The 15,782-nt window shown below is 31.5% G+C and overlaps 3 protein-coding genes across 5 annotated transcripts; 2 read left to right on the forward strand and 1 right to left on the reverse strand.

The window, feature by feature from the left end:
* Positions 1–44: 44 nt before the first annotated feature.
* Positions 45–940, reverse strand: LOC111601348. The gene is made up of 2 exons (XM_023317880.2): positions 697–940; positions 45–628 (listed from the first exon to the last, which is right to left on the reverse strand). Exons 1-2 carry the CDS (start codon positions 850–852, stop codon positions 248–250), a joined length of 537 nt encoding a protein of 178 aa, XP_023173648.2. The 5' UTR covers positions 853–940; the 3' UTR covers positions 45–247.
* Positions 941–3,970: 3,030 nt separating this feature from the next.
* LOC111601316 (synaptic vesicle glycoprotein 2B) lies at positions 3,971–7,462 on the forward strand. Its single transcript, XM_030225732.1, has 9 exons — positions 3,971–4,306; positions 4,378–4,539; positions 5,103–5,265; positions 5,563–5,684; positions 5,755–6,061; positions 6,122–6,229; positions 6,288–6,420; positions 6,482–6,893; positions 7,161–7,462. The coding sequence occupies exons 1-9, from the start codon at positions 4,210–4,212 to the stop codon at positions 7,211–7,213; spliced, it is 1,557 nt and encodes a 518-aa protein (XP_030081592.1). The 5' UTR covers positions 3,971–4,209; the 3' UTR covers positions 7,214–7,462.
* A 2,715-nt stretch (positions 7,463–10,177) lies between these two features.
* LOC111601344 (synaptic vesicle glycoprotein 2A) lies at positions 10,178–15,645 on the forward strand. Of its 3 annotated transcripts, none has more exons than XM_023317876.2 (9): positions 10,178–10,262; positions 10,337–10,498; positions 10,853–11,015; positions 11,189–11,310; positions 13,078–13,495; positions 13,716–13,848; positions 13,905–14,188; positions 14,966–15,093; positions 15,573–15,645. In XM_023317876.2, the coding sequence occupies exons 1-9, from the start codon at positions 10,193–10,195 to the stop codon at positions 15,617–15,619; spliced, it is 1,527 nt and encodes a 508-aa protein (XP_023173644.2). In that variant the 5' UTR covers positions 10,178–10,192; the 3' UTR covers positions 15,620–15,645. The 3 variants fall into 3 exon arrangements, with proteins under 3 accessions (XP_023173644.2, XP_023173645.2, XP_023173646.2); XM_023317877.2 differs by having other exon boundaries at positions 10,901–11,015; XM_023317878.2 differs by lacking the exons at positions 10,178–10,262; positions 10,853–11,015 and having other exon boundaries at positions 10,451–10,498.
* The last annotated feature ends 137 nt before the right edge of the window (positions 15,646–15,782 follow it).

Here is a 15,782-nt window from a genome sequence, read left to right on the forward strand (position 1 = left end):
TTCAACAAATCACAAAGCACTTCTTATAAGTTACGACGTTTTTGACAATGAACAAGAATTATGTTTTATATGTTACTTGGTTTGCTTTTTGTTAGTTACAACAAATTTTCATGTATATTTAGATTATACTCAATTTTTTTCTCATGTGCTTATTTTTTTTATCTTATTTTTAAGTTAAAGATCTAAGGAAAATTCCAATCACCAGTATATATCAAATTTTGTGTATTATCGACTTTATGTATTTCTGCTATCGCACGCTGCCGGAACCGTACCGAATTTCTCTTTCAAATTGTTCCGCCTTTAAGGTGCCATCTATACTTTCACAATTTTTATTAAATATACTGTAAGCACTTATTTCATTAGGTTTCTTTGGACCAGTCCTGGTGTTGAAATATATTCCAAATAACGCGGATAACATTAAGAAGACCAACCCAAATTTAAGCTCTATAGCTATCACGTACAACGTCACCCAAAACAGAAAATATACAGTCCACAGTGTATATTTTAAACACCTATTCTCTTTCTCTTCGTTGGCATTGATAGTTCCTGTTGATAATTCATCTTCATCTTCTGATGACACATATTCATCTGGTGTATCATTAATGCTAGAAGACTGTGCAGGGGCTGGCTAAAATAATAAAAAATACATTGTTTACGTCCAAAATAATTATATTTACCGAATGCCACATGTCACACCTTAACTTCGATTGTTGTTTGGTATTTTCCCTGAATTGTATCCGCGCCGGTACCTAGCATCCAAAATCGCTTAATTTTAGATTTAAAGTTGTTTAATATTTCCCTTTTTTGCTTTTGCTGCCGATAATGTCTCAACTGCTCTTGAAAATCGGCCATAAAGTGATTTTTATTATAAATGCTTGATACAAATTAGAGATGGAACATTTCACATATATAGAGATGTCACTTATGAGTGGATGTCACTGATAGTCCCTTATCAGTAATACTGTGAAAGTCACAGTTCTTTTTAAAAATAGCTAAGGAAAAGCAACTTAATAATAACACGTTGAACAATATAAGATGTATAGATATACATATAAACATTTTTTTTTATTTATTTACCAGTTTTTTAAATAGTTTTTTTTACTTTTGGTATACATACGTTTTTGTATAAACCTAAATGAAAGTCATATCAAAGATATTACACGGAAATCATAGTGTTACTCTGTTGGTAGCAGCAAACTATAATATTATTGTTATTACGTAACAATATATATTTACATCATTAACTTCTTGGTTTTAGTTATTGAGTGTTGTTATTTACAAAATAAACTTAAGTTTGCTATATAAGCGCAACTAAATATTTATATAATAATAAATGCTGGAATCAAATTACGTTCTATCGGTTGTGCACAGTTATTTGGAGACGGTCAACAACAATTCAAATTTAATCGTAATTTATTATCGATGCTGCGGAACTGTTCATACTCATGCCGCGAAATTTTGAGTTCCTAACCGAATAATTTTGAAACATACATATGTATGTTAGTCTTAATTAGTCATTTTTAGAGATTCAAGATTTGTAAAAATACAGCTCCTTTTCGATTTGCCACACCTCAAAGAAAACTAAACTATTGTTCGGTTTAGTAATGGAGGATGTCAACAATACCTTAATAATCAAATTTTCGAACCTCTTACTTTATCTAATTTTGTCCGATTATCCATACATATCATTTTTTAATCACACAAGTATTTAATAGAAACTGTGAGTGCTCGCTCCAATAATCTTCAAAATATATATGGTTAAGCTGTGAAAAATTCAGTTCAACCAGATGAGCCACGCCCTCAATGGGCGTATATATAGAATGAATATTTTTGTATAGTGGTTGCTAAAATGAAGAATTACAAAAATGTTTTTGTTTTTGTGGTTATTAATGCCTGAAAGGAGACAGTAATTAAAATATAATCTAGTGCAAAGATATAACTTAAACAGTAACATTAAAGTATTTAACGACTCGTGTCGACAAAATTTATGTAGTTACATATTGCTTTTGTTATCTTTGACACTTTTAAAAATGGTTGCTGGTTAGTTGTATGTGATTGTTGCATATAGTAGGCAATATAATATTTAATATAATATTAATATTTTAATATTAATTTACTTTTTTACATTTGGTAAAAATCTATTCAGGTAATTTAGTATTACATTATTTTGAACCTCAAACACTGGTGTGATTACTGTGTTCATATAGTGTTATGGTTTGTATATGTGAGATGTCTTCCAGTGCACGCGGTTTACCTACGTATACAAATATTTGCTTTTGCAAGAATCAGTAATTTATGATAATAGGCTAAACTAAATCACTATAATTCCTTAATTCCTGCTGTTAGTCTGGTTACCTGAGTCTGCTTCTTCTTTCTTGAGGTCCATACTATGGAATACATGTTCATAAATAACTTCTAAAAAACTTACCTTTAAATACTTAAATGGGAAATGCAAATCGTTTATTTGATTTGTGTATGCAAAGCATTGATCCGATGTTTAAAAAAGTGCCAGAAGACAAGCGAATTGTGGAATGATATTCTTTCATTTGAGTTTAACAAATTTTAATATGAATACATAATTATATGCCTGATTCTTTGTAATAGGTAATAGAAAAGAAATTAGCAATTGTAATGAATGTAATATAATGTAATTTTATATATATTGTACAAATGTAGAAATAAACACAAAGCACAAAGAGAGCCTCTTCGGCATTTTTATAACTATGACCAAAATCAATGATTAGTTGAAGATCTAGGATCAACAAATCTTTGGGTGACACTTCGTTGAGCTCTTCCCTAAATAAATCGATAAATTGTAAATTATTTTGAAATTTTATTAACTTTTTACAGCTGGCAGCTCGACAGAGTATGTTTTTAATGTCAAATTCAGGGAACATTTTAACTTGAAATGTTTTAACGTAGTAAAAAGGCCCAATAAAAAGCGTTTCAAAACAGTAGCAGTAGTGCTGATTATAAAGTAGCATCATCATTAGGCAAACAGACGTGGAGCCTTGTTTATAAGTATTATTATTTATGTGTATAACTGAAATGTGTGTTACTTTTGTATTTCACACTTGTAGGGTGTCATTAAGTCATAAAGTGTTTATAACATGGTTTATAAGTGTATGCATGTGTGTGATCAGCGCAAGCTTACAGCAGCACTTTCAAGTGCTTCACTTACACCTAAGAATGAAACCTATCTGCTACCGCATCACATCATGTGACGTAACGTTTACCTTTGCTTGTCTATAAATAATACTGAATGTAAAATGCACATCTATTTTCGCATATTTGTGTATTGAGGCGAAGAGTCCCCAAGAGTAACTATATTTGAAAATTTTGACATCTATATTGTAATAATAGCAACACTTTTCTTTAATTCAATATTCACATTCAATTAATTTAGAGAAAATGAAACTGGAGGGCAGGGGTTTTCTTAACACCCCATACTGAAGTGGGACACATTTAATAAATTTGTCAAATGTCATCTCCACATTTATTTATCTTTACTGAGCACTGATAACTAAATTATCAATGTTCATACGAGGGATGTTCAGTAAGTCAGTTACTGATAGGCATTTGTTTCTTTAGTCGACCCAAAGTAAGTATATAGCACCGTTTTGTCACCGTTTTTTATCAAATTATCAAATTTATTTTGATATTGATCTTTTTAAACTCAAGGTAATTGACGTGAATGACACCGTGTGCATCCCAAAAGTCGGGCCATAGACTTTTTAGCTGACATACCCACCTTGGCCTTCTTTGATTCACGTTCACCTGATGAAACCCGGTTTTAGATTATTCCTTGTGATGGATCTATGCTTAACTGCGGCTACAAAATCAAAAATTCAATAACTCGTTCGGGTTGCGTCGAACACTCTCGCCAAACACTCTTTGAAGTGGTGACACTATTGCACTTATAGTAGAGAGTGAGCAATCGAATCACCCACTTCGCGGATAGTTTTATAATATCCAAATATATATATAAACTTACAGTCTAAGACACTTCAAGTGCATGTAATCTTTAAATACTGAGAAGGAAATTTAAATATCTATTATTATTAAAAAAGCCCTCGTACATAGAAAACCATTTAAAACGAATCTTGGCTATCTTTATATGTTTGCTAGCACATCGTGTCTCATCAGTAACACTTTAAAGTAGCTTCGGTAATGATAGCTAATTTCTAAAAAATTAACACAATTCTTACAATGTCAACGAGTGTGAACCAACAAGATGCTGAATCAAAGCCAGCCCAAAAAACCATGAATATTGGTCATGAATATGAAGAAGTTCTTGAACTGATCGGTAGGTCAGCTTTTTAAAATTACTTGTACTGTAGTATGCAGACCACTCTATTAAATAACTATTTGCTAAAGGATTTGGACGCGTGCAGTGGATTATACTGTTAGCATCAGGACTGTTGCTTATGATGGTCATAAATGAGACCATGGGTATGTCATATATAACGATTGTATCCCAGTGCGACTTTGAAACAAATTCAATATACAAGGCCATCATGAGTGCTGCTAGTTTTATCGGTAAGTTTACAGCTTTAAATGTGATGGGTTTTGAAATATGTATCTGTTGGGCAAATCTTTAAAAAGTTTTCTACTATAAATGAAATTAGTTAAATAAGTGAATATAGATCAAATATTTTCTATATGGTGATACAAATTAACGTTATATTGTTTATATGTAGAGTCTCTTAGAATATGATGCAGATCTAATTAAGCAAATTAAAGTTATGATAATCAGTTTGACTCCACATTAGACTAAAATTAAAAATAATTAAATTTCCATATTCAAAGTTTTAAACTTTTGCTGTTTGACCTTATATCACACGTAATATATTTGTAAGCATTATAATATAAGAATTTATTCAAGATTAATTAGAAACGCTCACTTAACTTTTAATAATATTGAAAAAGTGGTGGGAATATACAAACCAATCCTTTCCCTAATTGTTGTTGTGCAGGCTAACTCGAGATTGTATCATGGCGGATAAACTGTTGTATCAAGGTGTCATAGAGTTGAGGTATAGGTAGGGTTATAGTAAATTATTTAACTTATTAATATTTTTCGAAAACATTTTCTTATATAGGAATTTTTAGCTCTTCGTACTTCTGGGGTTATCTAAGTGATGCCATTGGCCGTAAGCCAGTTCTGATATATACGACGTTATGTGGAAATCTTTTGTCATTAATATCGATCATTATTCCAAATTTCTGGATTTATGTGGTGGCTCGATTTTTGGTTGGATTTTTGTAAGTATACAGTTAAATTGTCAAATCATATATTCATATTCACATAGTTTATTGGAGTTTATAGTGTATGGGTGTATTACTACTAGGCATAACTGCATTCCTTACAAACATAGATTGTCTTTCTACTTAATATACTTAATACAGTTTATACATACATATAATATATTTAGACTCATTCCCCTCGTTTTCGTTTTGGTCTATATGACAAAAGTCTTTAATTTATTCAAAGGCTATATTCACTCTAACAAATTATTTAGTCAAGTACTTTTAAAATATCATGAATATATTTATTTACAGTATAGCAGGTGCTTCTTCGACTACATATGCATATCTTGGAGAATTTTTTACTCCCCGGTATCGACCAATAGTTATTAACTATGCAAGTCTGTTTGTCGGCATTTCTACAATTTATGTGCCAGGTAAATATTTTATAAAATTGAAATTTAATTTAAAATCATATAATCAATTCAAGTGAATTTCATGTTTAAGCTATTGCTTGGCTTGTTATGTCAATGGACTGGACTGTGGAAGTGACTGAAAACTTTATGTTTCGCCCTTGGCGATTGCTTACTGTATTTTATCTAATTCCTGGACTGATAGGAACTATACTGCTGATAAAAATGCCAGAAAGTCCAAAGATTTTACTATCGATGGGTAAAATCGATGATGCGTTTAGCGCCGTAGAGTGGATCGCCTTAAAAAATATTGGAAAACATCTCCGTGACCTTAAAGTTGAGACACTAAAATGTGATGTACTTTCAGACAGAGAAAACATCCTGAATGTTTCCAACTTACCGTGAGTTTGACAGCAAAAAATATAAGTTTTTTGTGAACAATAGTTTTTTATATCGTTTAGAACGGTGTCCATCAAAAAAATGTGGGAAGAAACTCTACCACTGCTCAAAAGGCCGCATTTAAAAAACTTTGGCATAAGCTGCATTGTTATGTGTGGCCTCTTCTTCAGGTGGGTTAGATGTTTACTTAACTTGATTTTTAACATATATATTTATTTAACTTTTCAGCTCCTCGGGCATGGGCTTGTGGTATCCAGAAATACTTAATCGGTTGGAATCGTCCGTCACTGAAGATGCAATGACTGTTTGTGACGTGATCGATGCTTCTGTTAATCAGCGGCATGTCAACATAACCACAGATGTATGAGCATGCGGTCAAACATTACGTTGAACAATTCTAAAACCTATTCCATTTTTTACAGATTTGTAATGATCAAATCAATACAAAGAGCTACATCGATACGATTACATACGGATCATCTTTAATTATAGGATATGTTGTAATGGGTTTTGTTATTAATCAAATCGGGCGCAAAGCATCCATTACACTGGGACTAACCATTGCTGCTGGTTGCGCTCTTTCGTTAATATGGATTAAAAATGAAGTTGTTATAATAGTCTGCTTTTGCTTGTACCTGGTATTACCGGGCTTATGTATATCGGTGTTAAGCGGGGTCGTGGTAGATCTCGTCCCCACAAAACTAAGAGGCAAGGCCGTTTGCATCTGCTTAATGCTAGGACGCACAGGAAGTGTTTTTGGCAGCAACATCATTGGTATACTTCTCGAATCGTATTGCCATATAACATTTGGATTATTCTCTGGATTTGTTTTGGGTGAGTCCGAATTAGGCAATTAAGTTATACACAATTCGCAAGTATTAGTGTTATTTAATTAAGTATTGACTCAGTATAATGTGAGGGCTTTTCGTAAACACTTTAAAACTTTTGTATGTCATGCAATGGAGTAAATTGTAATTAAAATTTTAGTATATTATATATATATATATATATATATATATGTTCAATATTTACAATATTTTAAAATGTATTCTTTAATATTTTTAATGTAATCTTTATCTTTTTTTCTTTTTTTCTTTACAGTTTGTGCGTTGTTGGCCTTTATTTTACCAATGTCAGCGATGAAACAGTACTAATGGCAATAGCATACTGAGAAAATTCAATTCATTTAAGATAAATATATGCTTCAATGCTTAACTTATGTCATTATATCAAATTAATATAATAATAAACAGGAGTGATATTGTGATATTGATACATACATGCACAGAAATATATTCACACACGCTTATTTCTCACTTTATGAAGAGGCTGACCATGGCCTGCAATATAGGAAATTAATTGTGGAACATCAGAGTTATTCAGAGCTAAATATTGAAATCTAAATATACCTACAAATATAACTAAATTTTCATTTTTCCAAAATCCAAAATTAGAATTATTCATCACAGGGGAATCAAGCTATCCTGATCATCAAGGAATAATACTTTTAATACCAAGACAAAATATATACAATCTTTGTGTACTAATCTTTGTATACTTTGTATAAGATCAGTGTCATTATACGGATTAGATAACTGACTAAAATATCTACAGTAGTAGTTTCAGAAAACCTAGAAAATATAAAACTTGGCAAATATGTTCTGTCACATCCATTCAAGCTTTGGTAAAGTAATAATTCGTATGTTGGCAAATTGTTTTAGTTCAATTCGAAAAAACGCTACAAACAAGTTACGTTTACTGACCGCCAACGACCTCAAAATAGCTACTTTGTCTGCCCACTTACAATGTAGCTTGTCGTAGCGTTGACTTGGTCTGTGTCAAGTTAAGGCCACAAACTTATATATGTATGTATATGTTAACAAATAAATTTTTTGATAATTCGAATATTTTCGAATATGATCATTTTAAGATAAGTAAAAAATGTATTTTCCATATCAAAAATTTTAAGCAAAATATAACAAAAGGCTATTGTTGGAGATGGCTATCTAGGCAAGGTACTTTAAAGCCCGACCAACATGAGTTTTCAACGCGTCAATGATAACTGAAAAAGGTAATGCTGTTGCTTAAAAACTTAAAATATAGTTAATTCTAACTTGAACAATCAGAACAATCAAGAATTCTTACGTAAATCCATAGAGGAGGTCACCAGTAACTCAATTGACAAACATTGAGTTTCTCGCTGTTAAACTTTAAAGACACAATTTATAAAGTCACAGTAACTTATAATACTTAATAGTCACAGTAACTTATAATAGCTAGAAGCTCGTAGATCTCCATACAACACGCGCAGATCAAGTTAGTTTAAAATATTCGGTAACTATTCCCGTTTGAATGTAATCGATAAAAAATACCGAACTTCATTATAAATATATCTCCTACGTCTTTGAAGCTAGAATCTCAAAATTGTGCTTGAAGTTTAATGTATATTTTATACCCTTATAATGTTTGGTATATATTGGATAGTGGTCCCAAATTTTACAAAATTCTTTTAAATTAAAGTACAGTTGTAAATATAGGTAATATAAAATAGTTTGCATTTCGACCAATTGGAAAAACCACTTGACTATATATGAGCTCACGTACATTCAAATTCATTAATTCTTTTTATGCGCACAGGCGATATGAGTAGCCAGGAATTCCTGAGTTCACTCCATGGCGAGTAAGATTTATGCTGCGATATCATGTTTTGCATTTAAAATTTGGATATTTCGTTGAGGAGTTCAACAGCAACTTACTTGCCAAATTTTGGGCTTAGATCAAAAAATATAAGAGACACAGTATTTCTTGATTAACCTCTCTCCTAATATTCGAAGATATATCTATATATTTTATGTTCGAGTTGTCTACACAAATATATATTCCTAATATAAATATTCCACTCTCGTATTTCAATATACATTTAAATTACACAGAAGAAGGTACCAATGAGCAAATTTCATGTCTCTAGCTTTAAAAGCATTGTCCAAAATAAATAACAAAGAATAAAAAATGGACAAGTAACTGCCCGATCCGGAAATACTCTGAACCTTACGAAAATTTGTTATTTATTCGTCTGGTCCATATACGGTTTTTGATTGTAAAGATGTGAGTTCAAACCATGAAGGGAATACATTTTGTCAGTCGATAATTTGCATAAGGTTGGGTAAACTAGTTTTTTTTTTAAGAACAACCAGTTGATTTTATGTACCATTGTCCGTCCGTCGTCGTATTTGCAACGATTTCATAAGCCACAAAAGCTAGAGACTTAAAATGTATATATATATATTTTACTTGTTATTTTACTAATTATAAGTTAAATAAAAGGTTTTCAGCTTTGCCATGCGACGTTTTGACGGCCCAAATAAGTCAATTCTGGTATATATGAATTTTATAGAAGAGTAATGCAAATAGTAAGACGATAGCACCTTAAATATTATAATTTATTATATTATAATATATTATAATGTTTAAAATGTCTTAATACTTCATAAGACTTCGTGAACAATACAAAATAAAAACCGCATAATTTAAATCACATAATCTCCCAATCGCTTTACTAAGAAGCTGCATTAGGCTCTATGATTAAGTGTAACCGGAAGCAAAGCTTTAGTCAAGTTTTAAGTAAATATATTTGGAGTACAGTTAAATCCTTTTGTGTCAAGGCTTAGTTTATGATTCGGTTACAAGAACTAGATTTTCCACGAATATATAAATTCGTGTAGGGTTTTTTGAAAGGGCATTTATTGAAAGTGCACTTATGTCAAAGTAATTTATTTAATATATATATCAGCATATATTTGTATTTTGTACACTCACGATTTAAGTCGCCCTCTCTCTCTCTCTCCCTCTCTCTCTCTCGCTCTCTCTCTCTCTATCTCTCTCTCTCTGTCTGTCTCTCTGTATATCTCTATCTCTCCCTTTCTCCAGTTTTATTAAGATATAAAATTCACAAGTATTTTAATCTCAGAACAAGTTTTTTGCGCTCTCAAGCATTAAAAGTTGGTTAGCATTGTAGTAAGTATCTCACAGCTGTGAGCTGTATGTCTTAAATGTTATACATTCGCTTGGAATACTTATAAGGTGTGGCTAGTTTGTAAACATCATCAGTTGGATGCTTGCCTCTCAGAGCGAAAATGCCTTATTTCAGTGGAGATACATTTGTTTCAAATATGTTAGAATATGATGAAGTCTTGGAGAAGATAGGTAAGTAGCTAACCATCCACAAATAGTTGAATTTATCAGCTCAGACTATTTAACTATCTGATACATTGACACAGGTTATGGAAAGACCCAATGGATACTACTTCTAATAAGTGGTCTTTTAACAATCACTTCTGTGGCTGCACAACAAACAATGAGTATTGTTGTCATCGCATCCCGCTGCGAATTTGAAACAACTGAAGCCGAAAAGGGTGTCATGATGGCGGCATATGTAGCGGGTAAGTCATCAGTTACACTGTATACACCGTTTAAATATCAGTTAGCGATTATTTGATACTTGTTAATTAAACATTTAATTAAGTGTTTTATATACCAATCAATAGATTGAATAAATGTGAGTGTATTAAATAATATATTTATATACATATACACATGTACTATATATATATCACTTATATTTAGTATTAAATAATATATTTATATACATATACACATGTACTATATACATCATTTTATACACTCTCATATATTCAAATGAAACATGCTGATTAACATATTATAAGTATGCATCTGTATATAAACTTAGCGATATCTGTATATATTACAAAACAACGGAAATTTGCATTTTAAAGGTGTTTTTCTCTCAACCTATATATGGGGATATGTCTGCGATGCTATAGGACGCCGTAAAGTTTTGCTTTACGGAACATTTTCAAGCAGCGCCCTTCTATTTATTCTCATGTTTGTTACAAGTGTTTGGCTATTTAACATTATTAACTTGCTTTCTGGTATCAGGTAAGTGTCATTTATGTAAATTAACTAAAACTACACCCCAAATGCATTTAAAAAGCATAAGCTAGAAACAATAATGCCTAGTATCGGGCGATTTCGACAAAGCTCTACTACTTGCTTTTTTTTTAAGAAAATAATATGTTAAATATATATACTGAAGAATTAATCACTTACAGCCTCGGCGGTGTCTCAGCAGCAATTTATGCTTATTTGAGTGAATTCAACATACCCCGTCACCGAGCAGTAGCGATCAATTACTCCACAATGTTTGTCAGTGTTAGTGCCATATATGTTCCAGGTAATTATAAAATTTCTCAATACTGTACGAGTATTTTGTCCGATTCACACATATATTTCCATATATTTTAAAATCTGTACTATCAATGGAACTAGAAATTATTTATTCTTATAGCAATTAAAAATGAGAATTCGTGATACATGTTTTTTTTTAATTTAAAACCGGTCAACAATGTTATCGGAAATCAGTTATTAAAACATTTTTTTTGGTATATCTGGGTATAGAACCATGAACCCGTCGACAATATTCTTAACAGGACGTCGACTTAGTACTGTCCGCCTGTCTGCTTGTGTGAACGCGTCGATGGAAGATATAGGTGTAGATATGGACACTATATATTTTTAATCTTGAGTTATCAGCTCGGGTATATATTCCAAATTAGAAATGATACTACTTAAAATAATAGAGTTTGTGAGATACGAGATATAGTTTTTCGAATTTCTACGCCCCTAGTAGGAGTAATGGACAAAAAACCCAAGAATATATATTCAATATTTCAAGCCTTTGGCTACAATACGGGCGAAATGGATTATTTCTTACGGACAGCCGGACAGATGGACGGACAATTACATCATGAATGAGTATAAAAACTTCACTGATTAACAATAAGCAATGCGAAATGCGAAGTACATGTTGCTCAAAGTTCAGAAAACAGCGCATTTCACATGATGAACACAGTTACGTGCTCACTGAAATGGCATTGGTTTGGACAACTACATTTTCAAGATTTTAAATATCTCAACGATAAACGAGCATGCATGTTGATATAAATGGGTAAAGTGCGTTAACCCCATTATTTTATTTTTTGTTTGTGCCATATATGGTCCGCAAACATAAGGCAAGCATGTTTTATTTTGTAATCGGAACAACTTTAGGGCCTTTCCAAGAAGAAGAGACCAGAGCTCTACGCTTTTACTTTCTATTTAAGTTAGAAACCGTTTTTCTTTCGGTGGCTATGCTTTTAACACATATTGTCAATGCCAGATATCCCGGAAGGTATGTGTTTTTCTTAAACATTTTAAGCTGACAAGGCAGTAAGTTTGCGGCTTAACGGATACCGCTGCTATATGTGTTGAAGCAGCGACGGCAAGCTTACTTGCTTACTCAGCCTGCTGTCTATACCTTAGCCAGATGCAATGATAGATTATTTTTATTTTAATATGTTTGCACGGCTTTAGGGAATATTTAATTTGTTGTTTAGGAATACTAAAATCTTTGGTTTCACGCTCAGCTTATTGAATGCATTAATCATATCATCAATATCATTTGGATAGTAGACTGAATTTCTTCGATAAAGTAACGGGAGAACCTCATCTCATTTGCTCTTTTTGTGTCCTAGCGGACAAAGAAATTTAGCGCATTCTCGATCAGTGACTTCTAAAATCACTGGAAGACGATCTGAATAATCGCGGAATTGCTAGTTGTTGCCGAGAAGCTTTAGGTTCGATGCCTGGCAGTGGCGGTTTTTTATTTCCATGTGCAGAAAGAAGCAATGAAGTATATTTAAAAAGACAGTTCGGTCCCGTCTAGATTAATATAATTGTAATAGTTCGGATTTATAGTCTATACATTAAACATTAATTGTGGACATGGACTTAGAATCTTACAGTGGGGAATACATTTAAATTTCCGTTTAAACTATTAATTATTTCCACTTTTTTTACTTATTCACGGAGTGAAATGAAGAATCTTTCAATAAGCTTTCCGTTTACATAAACATCCTAATATATTCATATATTTAAAGATTGTATTCTAATGTATTGACAGCAACCGCTTGGGCAGTATTATCTTACGACTGGAGTATCCCGATTGTTGGCGACTTTGTGTTTCGACCATGGCGCTTATTAATGTTATTAACTCTTTTACCTGGAATTATTGGAGGGCTGATACTAATACGTTATCCCGAAAGTCCAAAGTATCTACTATCTCAACAAAAAGAGGAAGAGGCATTAATTGCTGTAGATTGGATCAGTAAATTTAATCGAGGATTACCAATTACTCAAGTTCTTAATTGTAATGAAGTCAGATTAAAGCCAGAGATACAAGCTGAAGAAAACATAATATCAAATTACAAAGGCTGGCAAATGCTCACAAACATCGCTCGTGCTACTAAACCCTTGTTTCAAAAGCCACATGGATTTAATTTCGTGCTATGTAACGTGGCTCTCTTTTGTATGTTTTTCAGGTACGTTAGAAAAAGAAATAACTTCAAATACTATACACGGACCTTTAGACTAATATTATAATGACATTTTCCCAAATCGCATGATAACATTTTTTGTCACTCATGTTAAGTAGTTACGGTTATAATTACTTAAAGTACTATTAAAAGTTGTGAGGACTCTAAAATATTTAGTAATGATCGCTTAATCAACGTTATTATTTCTATACAATATATTTTTTAGCTCTAATGGAATACAACTTTGGTTTCCAGAGATTGTTAACCGATCATCCAATGACGAAAATCGTAACTCTACAGTTTGTGAAATATTGGGCAGTTCCGAGCAAGGCCAAAATGAATTAATGAATAGCACTAATGTAAGATGTCAATCACACTGTTATAAATGAAGTAAATATTCTTACTTTATTTTTAGATCTGCTCCGATGCAATATCAACCAATACTTATATTGATAGTATGATAGTGGGAGTTGCTTTTTTGGTCGGCTTCTCAATACAAGGCGTCATATTAAACCCTCTTGGGCGTAAAAATGTTTTGATGGCTGCTCTTATATTATCAATATTGAGTGGATTTCTCCTACATTTTGTTGCGAATCCCATCGTGGTGCTAATATTATTCTGCTTATGCATCCTTTTGCCTGGACTATCAATTTCAATTATGCTGGGTGCAATTGTCGATCTGGTCCCAACAAGTTTAAGGTAATAAATAACACCTAATTATTGTTTCGTCCCTTAACTCGAACTGTATTCCTTCAACACGGAGACTCGGACTATGTAGTTTCTTTAATATACACTAATATTAATTAGTTGTTCTACTTCGAAGATCGAGTTTATAAAAGCTCAAATAATACTTTTTAAATGATCTAAAAAACCTTTCTAATTTATTAAATTTATATTGTGTAGTCAGACCCAACCCACTTCAATTTCTTTAATCGTTTAATGCATTTTTTATAAATATGGTATAATTCATGCTAGCATAGGAAATTCAGGGCATAATGCTTATACGCTATAGAAAAAGACGAATATCTGCGTTAATGTAGTCATGTCTGTTTGTATGCCTATGTGCCGTATATCCATAGTCCCAAAAGCTAAGGTCTTGAAATGAAATACATACTTTTGTATACCATTCACAGTAAAAGCTTACCTTTTGTAGAAAACTTATAAGTCTTAGGATTAAACAATAATTTGAAGACCGTCTAAGCAAACATCAAATAAATATTTCGGAATTTGGATACCTCCCCGATTATCTAAAAAATGAATAAAAATTAATATATATCTATATATATATATATATAAATATATATATATATATATATATATATATATATATATATATATATATATATATATATATATATATATATATATATATATATATATATATATATATATATATATATATATATATATATATATATATATATATATGTGTGTGTGTGTGTATACGGAGTGTAATGCACTGTTGTATCATTTTAGAGGAAAAGCTGTTAGCTTGTGCATGTCGTTAGGCCGACTTGGAACTATTGCAGGAACAAACCTCATGGGTATTATATTACTCCAGTATTGTACCACAACGTTTGCATTGCTTTCTTTAATTCTTATAGGTAAGTAATAATAAAAAGCATACCTAACCTTAAAAGTATAGTCCTCGAATCTATTTATAAGAAGATAGCAAAAATGATCTTTCGGTTACCCTCTAATAACATACAATTTTACCCTTTTCTTTCAAATATTCTTTTGAGTTGGTCTATGTTTAGTTTTGAATTTTAAAGCTTCCCAAAATAAAATTTTTAATTTTTTAAGTTATTCATGTAAAAATCCGTATGCCTATAAATAAGAGCTCAGGGGAATTATCTTTGCTGCCTCAGTCGAAGGCCTAGTCTATTTCTTAAAAATGAAAATAACAATAACAAAATTATAGTGAAAATAATTGGTGAAGTCCGAAAGAAGCATTTTAGCTCAAAATTTGTCAAAATAATTTAAAATTTGTAATTTTTGATCTTATTGTGAATATTTCGAAAGCAAAAGCAATATTTTAACATTTAATAAACATTTATACACTATTAACAACATTTTTTTACAGTATGCTTCGTGGTTGTGTATCATCTTCCAATCCGGAATTCGGCATAATTTTAATTTTGTGATTAAGATAAGCGTTATATAAAAAATATATATAGACGTGAATACACTTACATACAACATATATATTATACATATTTGACACCTTAAAATACTTGTTTAAACTCTAAAAACCTGTAATACCAGATGTTTCTAAATAAATGTTAACAATTAT

This window comes from Drosophila hydei, unplaced genomic scaffold, assembly GCF_003285905.1.
Source record: "Drosophila hydei strain 15085-1641.00,03,60 unplaced genomic scaffold, DhydRS2 tig00008139-arrow-pilon, whole genome shotgun sequence".
In the NCBI taxonomy this organism is placed as follows: Eukaryota; Metazoa; Arthropoda; class Insecta; order Diptera; family Drosophilidae; genus Drosophila; species Drosophila hydei.

Coding starts and splice junctions, on each gene's coding strand:
- LOC111601348 (XM_023317880.2), bottom strand. CDS start 852: ATGGCCGATTTTCAAGAGCAGTTGAGACATTATCGGCAGCAAAAGCAA. Junction 629..696: donor AAACAACAATCGAAGTTAAG/GTGTGACATGTG, acceptor TTATTATTTTAG/CCAGCCCCTGCACAGTCTTC.
- LOC111601316 (XM_030225732.1), top strand. CDS start 4,210: ATGTCAACGAGTGTGAACCAACAAGATGCTGAATCAAAGCCAGCCCAA. Junction 4,307..4,377: donor AGAAGTTCTTGAACTGATCG/GTAGGTCAGCTT, acceptor TATTTGCTAAAG/GATTTGGACGCGTGCAGTGG. Junction 5,266..5,562: donor CGATTTTTGGTTGGATTTTT/GTAAGTATACAG, acceptor ATTTATTTACAG/TATAGCAGGTGCTTCTTCGA.
- LOC111601344 (XM_023317876.2), top strand. CDS start 10,193: ATGCCTTATTTCAGTGGAGATACATTTGTTTCAAATATGTTAGAATAT. Junction 10,499..10,852: donor GATGGCGGCATATGTAGCGG/GTAAGTCATCAG, acceptor TGCATTTTAAAG/GTGTTTTTCTCTCAACCTAT. Junction 11,311..13,077: donor TAGTGCCATATATGTTCCAG/GTAATTATAAAA, acceptor ATGTATTGACAG/CAACCGCTTGGGCAGTATTA.